This window comes from Oncorhynchus kisutch, unplaced genomic scaffold (assembly GCF_002021735.2).
Source record: "Oncorhynchus kisutch isolate 150728-3 unplaced genomic scaffold, Okis_V2 scaffold774, whole genome shotgun sequence".
Taxonomy (NCBI): domain Eukaryota; kingdom Metazoa; phylum Chordata; class Actinopteri; order Salmoniformes; family Salmonidae; genus Oncorhynchus; species Oncorhynchus kisutch.
The window spans coordinates 88570-105186 of NW_022262719.1; the positions used below are offsets into that span (position 1 = coordinate 88570).

General features: G+C 43.4%; 1 protein-coding gene across 1 annotated transcript in view; it reads left to right on the forward strand.

Annotated features, from left to right (window-relative positions):
- LOC109877595 (aldehyde dehydrogenase family 1 member A3) overlaps positions 1 to 16617 on the forward strand; it is a 33944-nt gene that overhangs the window by 5227 nt on the left and 12100 nt on the right. Inside the window, exons 4-9 of the mRNA XM_031816312.1 lie at positions 1893 to 2022; positions 7317 to 7378; positions 9971 to 10099; positions 11979 to 12092; positions 12639 to 12741; positions 13297 to 13481. Of these exons, the coding sequence (XP_031672172.1) occupies positions 1893 to 2022; positions 7317 to 7378; positions 9971 to 10099; positions 11979 to 12092; positions 12639 to 12741; positions 13297 to 13481 (723 nt within the window). The remainder of the gene's footprint in view (positions 1 to 1892; positions 2023 to 7316; positions 7379 to 9970; positions 10100 to 11978; positions 12093 to 12638; positions 12742 to 13296; positions 13482 to 16617) is intronic.

A 16617-nucleotide genomic window follows, 5' to 3' on the forward strand; every position in this document is an offset into this window, starting at 1 on the left:
TATTACAGTGGTGGGTGATCCAAGCCCAGTTCCAATGCCTTCTCACGTATTCCAATGCCTTTTCAATTGAGTTTCCAGATTGCATTAGGAGTCAGATTTGTAAATGAAACATTACAGATGAGAGTGAAGTCATATTATGGGACTGCATGTGGCTGCTAATTGAAAACATGTTTTGGGAGGGCTGCTTGTGCTGGGGTATCGCTAATTACGCTAACCCCTGTTCTGTTTGTGGGGGAAATAAAGACCAGATTTAGCATTTAGCTCAATGAAAAGATACAGGATAAATCTATTGGTGTTCTAGCTCTGTGGCAGTGCTTCGTCTCTCATTATCTGTCCATTTGCAGTGGGTTGAATTAGATCTTATTGGTCAGATAGCCTACATATGTCATTGTGGGGCTGCACTTGATCTGGTTCTCCCATAGAGATAGATAGAGCCCTTGAATTGAATTGAATTGAATTAGAGGACTCTAGTGCCCAAAAGTCTGATTTAGCATTGGCAGTGTCATTGAGGCCTTTCACCATTTTGAAGTAGCCAAATCGGTGGGAATTCCAATGGGTTAAGGAAGGAACACAAAATGATGTAGCTGATCCGCACTCAAAAATGAGATTCAAGGTTTCTTTCTAGTATTTTGTTAATTCGGGGGTAGGTAGATAGACAAACATTTCAGCCTTCCTAAGCCTTCGTCAGTGTAATTCACAAGGATCACATAATTCCATCATCAGGAGGGATCAGCTCATGAACTATACTTGTAAGCAAACATTCCATAACTGCAGGTGGCAGTAAATCGGCAGCTTTGACTTGATACCTGTTCAGACAACACACTCCAGGTGGCAGTATGCACCTTTTCAGTTTGATTAACAACTCATAGAAGTAGTACTAGAAGAAAATTGACTACTTCAAAATGGAGATGCCAGTGCGCTCACAGATGCCATAATAGGACTGATACAAAGTCCTCTATCATTCTCTATTGGTTCTCCCAAACCCCAAGGTAAATCAAGCGCACCTCAAAGTATTTGACGTATGTATTTGCCCCAGGTTTTTAGTAAACACTTGACTTGTGTCCCCCTTGAGACAGTCAATCAAAGAACTTGAGTATCATAGCACCATATAAGTGTACAAATCATGTTTGACACAGTGGGTCTCACCATACAATATCTTTCTCTTCCCCAACACATTCGGCTTAGTGGTTGCAAGCAGCTTGTGTCTGTCATAGAGTTTAGTAACTTACGTACAGTCACTTTTTCAAATATTGTCAAATGCACAACGTCATGGATTGCTTTTGTCTAGGTTTTTGTCCACCCCTCTGCTCTATAGAAATGATTGTTCATCTAGATTTGAAAAACATTTGTTTTGACATTCAGATTCAGATGGATGTGTTGTATTTTCTGGTCATCTAATGTTCCAGCTCACTGCAGCCTTGGCTACACAGAGAGACAACTGTGCTAGCGATGTCAGTGGTGCCGTACCCTGGCCTCTCCTCAGCCTCCTATTAGCATTATTATTATTACTATTACTTTTCTTTCTGAACCCATGAACTCCCACAGCATGTTCACTTCTTGGCGCACGTCGAGGGCATAAAACCTTGTTTTGTAGCAACCAAGGGGTTGATGGTGCTGCGATTGCAGCCGACTGAGTACAAGATGACAGAAACTCTCAAAATAGATTTTTGAGAACATATATTATTAGTTGTTTTTTGTTCCACAACAGCTATTATTTTCTCCTATTGAGATGATTTTGCCTCAGGTTCCCCAGAAGTTAGGATAGCCTGCATTAACGTGGCCTTAATGCACTATGTTCAATGTTTCTGCCTCAGGTTCCCCAGAAGATAGGATAGCCTGCATTAACGTGGCCTTAATGCACTATGTTCAATGTTTCTGATTCTTTTTTACAGACTATGGAGACTATAGACACTGGGAAGCCATTCCTTCATTCTTTCTTCATTGATCTGGACGGCAGCATCAAAACCCTTAGATACTATGCCGGTTGGGCCGACAAGATACATGGCAAAACCATGCCTGTAGGTAAGTGTCTCTGTGCAGCTTTAAAACCTTTTAGATTGCCAGGCTACTACTTTCACCTACAGGTATAGTGCATTATGATTTGTTAATGCACGTAGGCTTACGACCCCTTACAACATCTCATTATCATCTCGTAATGATCCAGTTATTACCATTTCATACATTTATAATACAACAACATTTCCAAACAGTGTTATTATATGCTTATCACAGGTAATAATGCATTATAACAGCCAGCTTTTATTAAAGTATTTCCCAAAAAGGTCCATGACCTGTCAATCTGATCAAGCTGTTTCTCAACAATCACTTGTCTCTCTCCTTTGTGGCTTAATGGCCCACATAGACTTTCTGTCCACTATATGATTAGCCCACTGGTTCCGCCCAGTCGTCAAGAAACAAGTTAATTAGCGGTCGAGTCACTCAGCCAATCCATCAATTGTCCGCAGCCCTGGGTGGCATCTCGTCCGTCCTCTTAATAGTTCCCCCTATCGCAGTGTCAAAAACCATCCTCGGCCGCCACGGCAGGACGTCAGATAGACAAAACAGGCTTCCCTATTTCCTCCTGATTAGATTCCAATGGGGCAGTTGAGAGACGAAAGGCTGGCGAGGACAAAGGAAGAGGAAGAGGGGGCTGATGGTAATCAGCGAGGTGCAACAGTCTGTGTCAGGATTAGCTGAGAATCAGACACTCCAGATCAGTGCCTGATCAACGCCTCTGAGTTGGCCCCCCTCTCCTCTCCTCTCCTCTCCTCTCCTCTCCTCTCCTCTCCTCTCCTCTCCTCTCCTCTCCTCTCCTCTCCTCTCCTCTCCTCTCCTCTCCTCTCCTCTCCTCTCCTCTCCTCTCCTCTCCTCTCCTCTCCTCTCCTCTCCTCCTCTCCTCCCCTCCCCTCCACTCCCCTCCCCTCCCCTCTCCTCTCCTCTCCTCTCCTCCCCTCCCCTCTCCTCTCCTCTCCTCTCCTCTCCTCTATCAGCATTTGCATTTGTCAGTAGCAACTCCCAGACTAAGATGACTATCCCCTGGTGTAATAGTCTGTATACAGTCACTCCTCTACCTGTCAGGAACAACTCCCAGACTAAGATGACTATCCCCTGGTGTAATAGTCCGTATACAGTCACTCCTCTACCTGCCAGTAGCAACTTGGTGACTTATAAACAGCTCTAGGCCCGGAGTCTGGTCGAGCAGGTAACGCTCTCACCTTTAGAACCATATATATACCCCCTGAGATGGGGCTGCTGGTTCGATCCCCACATCAGCCCTACATATTTCTGCTCTCTCTACTCTGTCTCTCTACTCCTAACCTGTCATGAAAATAATACAAATACGAATGGAGTTTGGAATTCCTCTCTCCTTAAAAAAAAACGCTCTGGGCCTAAATAAGCAAAGGTGCACTGCTCAAAAGTAGTGCACTACATAGGGAATAGGGTGCTATTTGGGACACAGTCTAATTCCCTCTACTCTACTGTATATCCCATGTCTACTCCCCTGGCTATGGAAATGGAACCTTTGATAAGCTGTAAAGTGTGGGATGAGTGGGCTCACCCAGGACACAGGGAGATAATGGATCCTGGGTGTGTAGCAGTCTGTCACCACATACATCAATAGAAGAAACAAGACAAGGTCACGGAGTGAGAGTGTCAGATTGAACCCATTATCTAGGCTATCAGCTGAGCTTTTGACATGTCCGTGTGTGGAGGTGGAGGGGGATCATGCAAAATGTCACGGAAGGAAGTAAGGTGCCAAAAGTAGAGCACTATATCGGGAATAGGGTGTCATTAAGGCAGCATTGGAGTCAGTAAGTTGTTCCCGCTAGTTGCTATGTCAGAAGGATGGACCTTAGTTGCACAGATACTGTGGTACAGCAGTGAAAAAGGATTTTGGAATGTCTTGTGTTGGTGTAAGTTCATGTTACTGTGCAGTATTATACATGTATTTTTAAATAGACCGTTTCCTGTCTGTGTTTTATGTCGGCCTACCTTGGAGTTGTGCTGTTAGAGTTGAGGGCACTAAAACCTTTGGTTGCACCGCAGTAGACTATCGGTGGAACAATTGCTGCAACGCATGTGCAACATGGCACACTGACATGTTGTAACCACAATTGTTGGTGCAGGGTTTTAACAAACCTTTCAGTACCCGCAACACCCCAAGTAAGTACATTCTGCTGAACAGAGTAGTTTAAGGTCAACTCTATCGCATAAACATTCCAACTTAACTTATTTATAGTTCAACTGTATTTACCCTAAAAAAAGCCAGTTGACTGCTACAGAGAACGAGGAGGGTGGGACATTGCAGCAATTAAATGGAGGGGGGGGGGGGGTGTTAGAGATGGGGGACGCTTTTAATTGCCCCTCCATTCCAAGAAGGTCAGGGGTGACATTTCACTCTGAACAATAGACTTAATAGTCTGGTTATTGGGGACTCTATCTGCCCGCTCTATTTCCTTCTATTAAACAGGACTTTCAGCCATGTGAGGAGCAGGGCACAGGGACTTTTAGAACTGTCAGAGGAGGAGCAGGGCACAGGGACTTTTAGAATGGTTAGAGGAGGAGCAGGGCACAGGGACTTTTAGAACAGGCAGAGGAGGAGCAGGGCACAGGGACTTTTAGAACTGTCAGAGGAGGAGCAGGGCACAGGGACTTTTAGAACTGGCAGAGGAGGAGCAGGGCACAGGGACTTTTAGAACTGGCAGAGGAGGAGCAGGGCACAGGGACTTTTAGAACAGGCAGAGGAGGAGCAGGGCACAGGGACTTTTAGAACTGGCAGAGGAGGAGCAGGGCACAGGGACTTTTAGAACAGGCAGAGGAGGAGCAGGGCACAGGGACTTTTAGAACTGGCAGAGGAGGAGCAGGGCACAGGGACTTTTAGAACAGGCAGAGGAGGAGCAGGGCACAGGGACTTTAGAACTGGCAGAGGAGGAGCAGGGCACAGGGACTTTTAGAACTGTCAGAGGAGGAGCAGGGCACAGGGACTTTTAGAATGGCAGAGGAGGAGCAGGGCACAGGGACTTTTAGAACTGGCAGAGGAGGAGCAGGGCACAGGGACTTTTAGAACTGGCAGAGGAGGAGCAGGGCACAGGGACTTTTAGAGTGGCAGAGGAGGAGCAGGGCACAGGGACTTTTAGAACTGGCAGAGGAGGAGCAGGGCACAGGGACTTTTAGAAGGGCAGAGGAGGAGCAGGGCACAGGGACTTTTAGAAGGGCAGAGGAGGAGCAGGGCACAGGGACTTTTAGAATGGCAGAGGAGGAGCAGGGCACAGGGACTTTTAAAAGGGCAGAGGAGGAGCAGAAAACAGGGACTTTTAGAAGGGCAGAGGAGGAGCAGAAAACAGGGACTTTTAGAACTGGCAGAGGAGGAGCAGGGCACAGGGACTTTTAGAAAGGCAGAGGAGGAGCAGGGCACAGGGACTTTTAGAAGGGCAGAGGAGGAGAAAATGACTGTGTGCTCCCCGTTTATATGGAGAGGAGATTGTTGACCATCATTCGAAAATGCAAATGGTTGATGCAGCAAAATAAATGGGAAAGGATGCCACATTTAAACAGACTGTAAACTAAATAAATGAGAAAGGATGCCACATTTAAACAGACTGTAAACTAAATAAATGAGAAAGGATGCCACATTTAAACAGACTGTAAACTAAATAAATGAGAAAGGATGCCACATTTAAACAGACTGTAAACTAAATAAATGAGAAAGGATGCCACATTTAAACAGACTGTAAACTAAATAAATGAGAAAGGATGCCACATTTAAACAGACTGTAAAGTAAATAAATGAGAAAGGATGCCACATTTAAACAGACTGTAAACTAAATAAATGAGAAAGGATGCCACATTTAAACAGACTGTAAACTAAATAAATGAGAAAGGATGCCACATTTAAACAGACTGTAAACTAAATAAATGAGAAAGGATGCCACATTTAAACAGACTGTAAACTAAATAAATGAGAAAGGATGCCACATTTAAACAGACTGTAAACTAAATAAATGAGAAAGGATGCCACATTTAAACAGACTGTAAACTAAATAAATGGGAAAGGATGCCACATTTAAACAGACTGTAAACTAAATAAATGGGAAAGGATGCCACATTTAAACAGACTGTAAACTAAATAAATGAGAAAGGATGCCACATTTAAACAGACTGTAAACTAAATAAATGAGAAAGGATGCCACATTTAAACAGACTTTAAACTAAATAAATGAGAAAGGATGCCACATTTAAACAGACTGTAAACTAAATAAATGAGAAAGGATGCCACATTTAAACAGACTGTAAACTAAATAAATGAGAAAGGATGCCACATTTAAACAGACTTTAAACTAAATAAATGAGAAAGGATGCCACATTTAAACAGACTGTAAACTAAATAAATGAGAAAGGATGCCACATTTAAACAGACTGTAAACTAAATAAATGAGAAAGGATGCCACATTTAAACAGACTGTAAACTAAATAAATGAGAAAGGATGCCACATTTAAACAGACAGTAAACTAAATAAATGAGAAAGGATGCCACATTTAAACAGACTGTAAACTAAATAAATGAGAAAGGATGCCACATTTAAACAGACTGTAAACTAAATAAATGAGAAAGGATGCCACATTTAAACAGACTGTAAACTAAATAAATGAGAAAGGATGCCACATTTAAACAGACTGTAAACTAAATAAATGAGAAAGGATGCCACATTTAAACAGACTGTAAACTAAATAAATGAGAAAGGATGCCACATTTAAACAGACTGTAAACTAAATAAATGAGAAAGGATGCCACATTTAAACAGACTGTAAACTAAATAAATGAGAAAGGATGCCACATTTAAACAGACTGTAAACTAAATAAATGAGAAAGGATGCCACATTTAAACAGACTGTAAACTAAATAAATGAGAAAGGATGCCACATTTAAACAGACTGTAAACTAAATAAATGAGAAAGGATGCCACATTTAAACAGACTGTAAACTAAATAAATGAGAAAGGATGCCACATTTAAACAGACTGTAAACTAAATAAATGAGAAAGGATGCCACATTTAAACAGACTGTAAACTAAATAAATGAGAAAGGATGCCACATTTAAACAGACTGTAAACTAAATAAATGAGAAAGGATGCCACATTTAAACAGACTGTAAACTAAATAAATGAGAAAGGATGCCACATTTAAACAGACTGTAAACTAAATAAATGAGAAAGGATGCCACATTTAAACAGACTGTAAACTAAATAAATGAGAAAGGATGCCATGGAGAGAGATTGATAATGAGCCTCTTGTTGTTGTGTTGTTGTTTCTCCAGATGACACGTTTATGTGCTTCACCAGACATGAGCCCGTAGGTGTGTGTGGAGCCATCATCCCAGTAAGTAGGACCAGTGTTTTGTGTTTGTGACTCTGAAATAATTATACATGTAGAATCTGGATGTGAACAAGTAATAAACACATACTACTGCTGTACTACAGCTAAACACAATGACTTGGCAAATAGAAGTGGTCAATTTCACCTACATTGACTGAAAAATGCATGCCTACACACACACGCACACACACACACACCCACGCCAACGACCAGGGGTGTACAGTGCAGTGAGTTTACCTTCACTATCAGAATCCCCACAGACGATAGCCATGGGACACAGATACAGTACAGGCCCACACACACACACACACACACACACACACACACACACACACACACACACACACACACACACACACACACACACACACACACACACACACACACACACACACACACACACACCCAACGACCAGGGGTGTACAGTGCAGTGAGTTTACCTTCACTGCATCAGAATCCCCACAGACGATAGCCATGGGACACAGATACAGTACAGGCCTACACACACACACACACACACACACACACCCAACGACCAGGGGTGTACAGTGCAGTGAGTTTACCTTCACTGTATCAGAATCCCCACAGACGATAGCCATGGGACACAGATACAGTACAGGCCTACACACACACACACACACACACACACCCAACGACCAGAGGTGTACAGTGCAGTGAGTTTACCTTCACTGTATCAGAATCCCCACAGACGATAGACATGGGACACAGATACAGTACAGGCCTACAGTACAGCAGACTGTTGGAGATTTACAATCGTGATGGACGGACGTCATGTTGGCACCAAAACTCTCCTTTATTCTAGAGACAAGGGAGAATGTTATCGTGTGTGTGTGTGTGTGTGTGTGTGTGTGTGTGTGTGTGTGTGTGTGTGTGTGTGTGTGTGTGTGTGTGTGTGTGTGTGCGTGTGAGTGTCTATGTGTTTTGTGTGTGTGTCTGTCTGTGTGTGTCTCTGTGTGCGTGTGCGTGTCTGTCTATGCGTGTGCGTGTCTGTCTGTGTGTGTGCGTGTGCGTGTCTGTGTGTGTGCGTGTGTGTGTGCGTGTGCATGTGTGTCTGTGTGTGTGTGTGTGTGTGTGTGTGTGTGTGTGTGTGTGTCTGTGCCAAACACAAGAGCCGTTCCTCATGCTTTTAACTGTCAGTGCTGTCACCCCAAAAACCATATTATTCTGTGCCTCGGCTCCAAGGGCATTACGTGTCCCTGGCACATACAGAAATATAACTCTTAGCATGCGTGTTGACAGTCATAGATCAGTGGAGCTGCAGCAATAACGAGATAGTTAAATCAGGTTACGCCCCAAATGGCACCCTAGTACCTACATAGTGCACTACTGTTGACTGAGCACTATAGGCTGTAGTGCACTATATAGGGAATAGGGTGTCATTTGGAATGCATTAGAATAAATGATCCCATTATATTCTCAGGTAACATCTTTCTTGAAAGTGAATTTTGAGGTAAATGCAACTTTATTTGGAATGATACAAAAATTAAGCTTTGAGTTTGGATTGGTTTAAAAAAAAACTGCATTTTACCTCTAACTTCAACTCCATCTGAGGGTGAAATTAAATCTGGGACATGGACTGGAAATGTAATCCTAATCTCTACCTTTCTTCACAAAGCATTCTCTCTCTTAATCCAACTGAAGTGTACCGTTACAGGAACATGACTGTTTACAACTATACATTACGGTCCCAAATGGCACCCTGCTCCCTACTTATGACCAGGACCCCCCACTATATGGCAAATAGGGTGTCATTTGGGATGCACCCTTACAGATCCATATTTTCTTTTTGCTGATATTATGGTCAGATAGCTTGGGGTGGGATGGTGATCCATGTAGGTTAGAGTAAAGGCTATCACATGGCACCGTGTTCACTAGAGTCTAGACCAGACTGGGGTATCATTTCTATTCCTACATTTTGACTGAGTGAATGCGGCCGATGGGCTTTCTCTGCTAGCATAAGTATATATCTTCTTATGTTGCTCCGGCAACAAAGGAACAAGCAGGCTGTTGTTCCACATGGGAGATTATATCATCAAAATGAAATTTATACTGAAGGACGTCGTGTAATTACTAAAAGCACCACTGGCACTCACGCAGACCATGAGTCACCGCTTAGGAAAAACAGGAAGCTTGTTTTTAGGGTTACACATCCCAAAAAATCCCTAATTGTGGCGGCTGTATCCAAAGCATTGTAAAAGTTAACAGTAAACATTAGGATTCTTACACGCGTTTGCTGTCTAATTTGTGTCTGAGGGTCCGGTTATTTGTTCATTTCTTTCATTAAGTTCTCTGTAGGGAGAATAACAGGGCAGAGAGAAGGTTTTGAAGCAGACTGTTTGAATCATCACTTTATAGGATGACAGCACAACGGTCTTGATTTGCTCTCTAATCAAATCATCACAGTACATCTCTGTACTGAAAGAGATAAATCTTGAAAACTTGGCTGCTGACATGCAACAAATAAAGGCATTATATCAACTAATAAAGAAAATACTAAAAGATCGTTTTTGAGTGAACTATCCCTTTAAGTGTTCAACCTGCCTGTCAAAGATACACTTGTTTTGTGTCTCCTAGTGGAACTTCCCCCTGCTGATGTTCATGTGGAAGGTGGCCCCGGCGCTGTGCTGTGGTAACACTGTGGTCATCAAGCCAGCCGAGCAGACCCCTCTCACAGCCCTGCACGTAGGATCTCTCATCAAAGAGGTGAGAGAAACTTTTAAGAAGAACAGGGGCCTCCAACTCCGCTGCTGAAGAGCTATACTGGGTGAGCATGGTGCAGACTGAAGGGGCTGTGATTGGTTGATTATTTGGAACAGTCAGGTGTGTCAGTGTTGGATTGGTTGATTATTTGGAACAGTCAGGTGTGTCAGTGTTAGATTGGTTGATTATTTGGAACAGTCAGGTGTGTCAGTGTTAGATTGGTTGATTATTTGGAACAGTCAGGTGTGTCAGTGTTAGATTGGTTGATTATTTGGAACAGTCAGGTGTGTCAGTGTTAGATTGGTTGATTATTTGGAACAGTCAGGTGTGTCAGTGTTAGATTGGTTGATTATTTGGAACAGTCAGGTGTGTCAGTGTTAGATTGGTTGATTATTTGGAACAGTCAGGTGTGCCAGTGTTGGATTGGTTGATTATTTGGAACAGTCAGGTGTGTCAGTGTTAGATTGGTTGATTATTTGGAACAGTCAGGTGTGTCAGTGTTAGATTGGTTGATTATTTGGAACAGTCAGGTGTGTCAGTGTTGGATTGGAAGTAAAGCCTGCACTCTGTGTAGCTCTCCATGATCGGATTTGGAGAATCCTACATTGCAATGAGGAGAGATATTATATATTATATAACTATATAACTATCCTTTATAACTGGACAGAAAAACAACGGGCGGCAGGGTAGCCTAGTGGTTAGAGCGTTGGACTAGTAACCGGAAGGTTGCAAGTTCAAACCCCCAAGCTGACAAGGTACAAATCTGTCGCTCTGCCCCTGAATATGCAGTTAACCCACTGTTCCTAGGCCGTCATTGAAAATAAGAATTTGTTCTTAACTGACTTGCCTAGTTAAATAAATAAATAATCTATTGGTCCTCCTCAGGACACATTGACTATTACGTCTGTTGCCCAGGAAACTCACCTGAGATCAAACTATAGACCCTTCTCCTATCCTTTCCTTTCCTCCCCTCTCTCCTCTCCTCTCCTCTCCTCTCCTCTCCTCTCCTCTCCTCTCCTCTCCTCTCCTCTCCTCTCCTCTCCTCTCCTCTCCTCTCCTCTCCTCTCCTCTCCTCTCCTCTCCTCTCCTCTCCTCTCCTCTCCTCTCCTCTCCTCTCCTCTCCTCCCCTCCCCTCCCCTCTCCTCTCCTCTATTACAAACATCTTGATCTTTCCCTTTACTCTGCTCCTCATGTCGGGGCTCAGGAGAGCAAATATCAATGTCTTCAGCGTAGATCCTACATCAAAGGCAGGGGATTACCCCACCAATACAGTGTGTGTGTGTGTGTGTGTACAGTATGAAATGAGACTGTAGTAGTTCCTTGCAGGTCATGAAACATTTAGTTTCAAACCTATTTGGCTTCTCTTACCGGCCATTAGTCCAAATGATCCCGGGCTGTTTTATACCCAGAGGAAAGCCCTGGTCTTATGTGATTAGACCAGTTCGCTTTTATCATGTCGACGGTAATGATTTTTAAAGGGATAGAGTTCTGCTTCTAATCATTGGGTATATGAGAGTTGTTCAGCCAATCAAAGACGACACTGGAAATTGAATAGAAGAAAATACTTATTTATTATATATATATAAAATAAAAGCACCAGAGTAACCCTCTCATACTCACACACTGTGCTCCTTAAAGGGACATTTCACACTTAAATGAAAGTTTGTCCTATATTTCCAGACCTTAAGAGTAGTCTAATGTTAAGGTGAAACCATGTCCCACAACATGGGTTTTGTGTGTAGATCCTGATAACTTTGATTTAAAAGTGTAATGTATCTTTAACTCATCCATGTTGACTGGGTTAAGAAGTAGCGAGTAGCGTACCTTATTCCCTTGCACATGGTTCTGATCACTAACATTGGTCGTCGGGTTGCCATGATAGGCCGGTTTCCCCCCCGGAGTCGTGAACATCGTGCCAGGGTTCGGCCCCACAGCAGGTGCAGCCATTGCTCGCCACATGGGCATCGACAAAGTGGCGTTCACGGGTTCTACAAAGGTACGTGCATGTTTGGAACTATGCATAATGCTGGAAGCGACTGGTTGGAGGATTGTTTTTTTTTGTCACTGTTCAGTATTCGTTCCAAAATGAACATACCTGGGTTCAAGTAGTATTTTTCTTTCAAATAGTCTACCTGGAGTGTCAGATGGGTGGGGTTTGCACTTTTGGGACTAGTTTGTGTGTTCCATTGTGCCAGACAAGCTCAATCAAGTGCAGCTAAAGTATCCAAAGGAAACAAATACTATTTGAACCCAAGGCTGAAAATACATTATTTTTCAAAGCCAAGTGGGGTACAGGATTGTAAAAGAAACTGTTCAGAAATATACTGAGGGTTTTATAATAAATGTCACATGGTATCTCTCTCATTTCGGCATGCAGTACATGTATTCATTAACAATCTGTCTCACCGATACCAGTCCCTCGTGCCCTATCAAATCCCAATGTACATTTAAAAAGAGTATTTGTTTGAACTGAATGTGCCATATGACACATTGTTATATGACTTCCCCCTGTGATCCGTCCTCGCCCTGTTTGTCTCCCCAGGTAGGCCAGTTGATCAAAGAGGCCGCAGCAAAGAGTAATCTGAAAAGAGTGACCCTGGAGCTGGGTGGGAAGAACCCCTGCATTGTCTTTGCTGACTCGGACTGTAAGTGATGTGGTTTCTGTCTCTCTATTAAACCAACAAGGCAGAGAGAGAGAACAAAGACAGCAGCTCTGCTCAGCGCAGAGGAAAGGCCTTTGACACAGTGTGTGTGATCAACAGTGTGCTTGTAAGCAATAGAGATGGAGACTGATTGCGAACTGTGTGATGGTTATCATGACGGACATTGTGTCATCGTGGCTCCTAGCCTATCCAACATATCAACAATATAATATGATAACCCAGAGGGCAAAACTGGTTGCAATGACGTCTTTACAACGTCTCTGAAAACGTTGTGGTCAGGTTGTATACAGGTTGTAAAGGGACAGGGTTTCTTTTAAATGTGTTTGTGACCTGAAACATACATGTTTACCTGGCTCTAGTCTTGTTATCTGACGTCTCTACGACCAGAAACCAAGTTTACAACCAGAAAATTATGTCATTATCATGCCAAATCTTGCCCTCAGGGAAGATGTGGCCAATTGTTATGTTATTACTCTGAGGGACTCTTAGTCATTTGGCGACAGCCTTCGTCAACATCTATCCTATGTTCACTAACAGTGCAGTTGGCAGTGGAGGAGACCCAAAAGGGAGCCTTCTTCAACCAGGGCCAGTGCTGCACGGCCGCGTCACGTGTCTTCGTGGAGGAACAGGTCTATGAGGAGTTTGTACGCCGCAGCGTCGAGAGTGCCAAGAGTATCGTCATAGGAGACCCCCTGGACCCACGTACATCACACGGACCACAGGTGTCTCTTCTCTCCTCTCCCCCTCTCTTCTCTCTTCTCTCCTCTCCCCCTCTCTCCTCCTCTCCCCCCTCTCTTCTCTTTTCTCTCCTCCTCTCCCCCCTCTCTTCTCTTTTCTCTCCTCCTCTCCCCCCTCTCTTCTCTTTTCTCTCCTCCTCTCCCCCTCTCTTCTCTTCTCTCCTCCTCTCCCCCCTCTTCTCTTTTCTCCCCTCCTCTCCCCCCTCTCTTCTCTCTTCTCTCCTCCTCTCCCCCCTCTTCTCTTTTCTCCCCTCCTCTCCCCCTCTGTTCTCTCTTCTCTCCTCCTCTCCCCCTCTGTTCTCTCTTCTCTCCTCCTCTCCCCCCTCTTCTCTTTTCTCCCCTCCTCTCCCCCCTCTCTTCTCTCTTCTCTCCTCCTCTCCCCCCTCTTCTCTTTTCTCCCCTCCTCTCCCCCTCTGTTCTCTCTTCTCTCCTCCTCTCCCCCTCTGTTCTCTCTTCTCTCCTCCTCTCCCCCTCTGTTCTCTCTTCTCTCTTCTCTCCTCTCCCCCTCTCTCCTCCTCTCCCCCCTCTCTTCTCTTTTCTCTCCTCCTCTCCCCCCTCTCTTCTCTTTTCTCTCCTCCTCTCCCCCCTCTCTTCTCTTTTCTCTCTTCCTCTCCCCCCTCTCTTCTCTTCTCTCCTCCTCTCCCCCCTCTCATCTCTTTTCTCTCCTCCTCTCCCCCCTCTCGTCTCTTTTCTCTCCTCCTCTCTCCCCCTCTCTTCTCTTTTCTCTCCTCCTCTCCCCCCTCTCTTCTCTTCTCTCCTCCTCTCCCCCCTCGTCTCTTTTCTCTCCTCCTCTCCCCCTCTTGTCTCTTTTCTCTCCTCCTCTCCCCCTCTCGCCTCTTTTCTCTCCTCCTCTCCCCCTCTCGTCTCCTTTCTCTCCTCCTCTCCCCCTCTTGTCTCTTTTCTCTCCTCCTCTCCCCCTCTTGTCTCTTTTCTCTCCTCCTCTCCCCCTCTCATCTCCTTTCTCTCCTCCTCTCCCCCTCTTGTCTCTTTTCTCTCCTCCTCTCCCCCTCTCGTCTCCTTTCTCTCCTCCTCTCCCCCTCTCGTCTCCTTTCTCTCCTCCTCTCCCCCTCTCGTCTCTTTTCTCTCCTCCTCTCCCCCTCTCGTCTCTTCTCTTTATTTTCTTCTGGCGCCTCTCAGACAGGTGTTTGGATAGCAGAGCAGACACAGTTTGTCAGAAAGTCTCCACTGACACAGAGCAAGCCGTCCAAACTCCACAACCCTTAGTCATTGGGCCTGTGATACCGCCAGTAGAAAAGCATCTCAAATATGTCAACTTACAGCAAAATGCTCAAATATGGGGCAACAGACAGTATACAGTATTCAATTGTATTTATCACACGTGCTGAATACAACTGGTGTGGACTTTACAGTGAAATGCTTGCTTCTGAACCTTTCTCAATGATGCAGAGCTTAAAAATAATAATACAAAATCAAATAGAAACACAAGAGGTATACAATAAGATACACAAGAATGGAGCTATATACAGGAAGTACCAGTACCAGATCAATGTGCTACTATATACAGGAAGTACCAGTACCAGATCAATGTGCTACTATATACAGGAAGTACCAGTACCAGATCAATGTGGAGCTATATACAGGAAGTACCAGTACCAGATCAATGTGCTACTATATACAGGAAGTACCAGTACCAGATCAATGTGGAGCTATATACAGGAAGTACCAGATCAATGTGCTACTATATACAGGAAGTACCAGTACCAGATCAATGTGGAGCTATATACAGTAAGTACCAGTACCAGATCAATGTGAGGATATATACAGGAAATACTAGTACCAGATCAATGTGGAGCTATATACAGGGAGTAGCAGATCAATGTGAGGCTACGGTATATACAAGGAGTACCAGTACCAGATCAGTGTGCAGAGGTATGAGGTATTTGAGGTAGATATGTACATGAAGGCAGGGTAAAGTGACTCGGCATCAGGATAGCTAATAAGAGTAAAATTAAGAACAGAGTAACTGCAGCAAATGATGAGTGTAAAAGTGTGTGTGTGTACACATATGTACTGTATGTGTGTTTGTATAGGTATGTGTGTGTGTGTGTATGTGTGTGTGTGAGTGTGTGAGGGTTTTGTGTGGGAGTGACGCTGTAGTGTGAGTGAGTGTATATATGGTGTGTATATAAAGTCTATATAGTCTAGTGAGTGTGTATATATAGTCTAGTGAGTGTGTATATATAGTCTAGTGAGTGTGTATATAAAGTCTAGTGAGTGTGTATATATAGTCTAGTGAGTGTGTATATAAAGTCTAGTGAGTGTGTATATATAGTCTAGTGAGTGTGTATATAAAGTCTAGTGAGTGTGTATATAAAGTCTAGTGAGTGTGTATATATAGTCTAGTGAGTGTGTATATATAGTCTAGTGAGTGTGTATATATAGTCTAGTGAGTGTGTATATAAAGTCTAGTGAGTGTGTATATATAGTCTAGTGAGTGTGTATATATAGTCTAGTGAGTGTGTATATAAAGTCTAGTGAGTGTGTATATAAAGTCTAGTGAGTGTGTATACATGTGTATATATAGTCTAGTGAGTGTGTATATAAAGTCTAGTGAGTGTGTATATATAGTCTAGTGAGTGTGCATATAAAGTCTAGTGACTGTGCATATAAAGTCTAGTGAGTGTGTATATATAGTCTAGTGAGTGTGTATATATAGTCTAGTGAGTGTGCATATAAAGTCTAGTGAGTGTGTATACATGTGTAAATATAGTCTAGTGAGTGTGTATATAAAGTCTAGTGAGTGTGTATACATGTGTATATATAGTCTAGTGAGTGTGTATATAAAGTCTAGTGAGTGTGTATATATAGTCTAGTGAGTGTGCATATAAAGTCTAGTGACTGTGCATATAAAGTCTAGTGAGTGTGTATATATAGTCTAGTGAGTGTGTATATATAGTCTAGTGAGTGTGCATATAAAGTCTAGTGAGTGTGCATATAAAGTCTAGTGAGTGTGTATACATGTGTAAATATAGTCTAGTGAGTGTGCATATAAAGTCTAGTGAGTGTGCATATAAAGTCTAGTGAGTGTGCATATAAAGTCTAGTGAGTGTGCATATAAAGTCTAGTGAGTGTGTATATAAAGTCTAGTGAGTGTGTATAC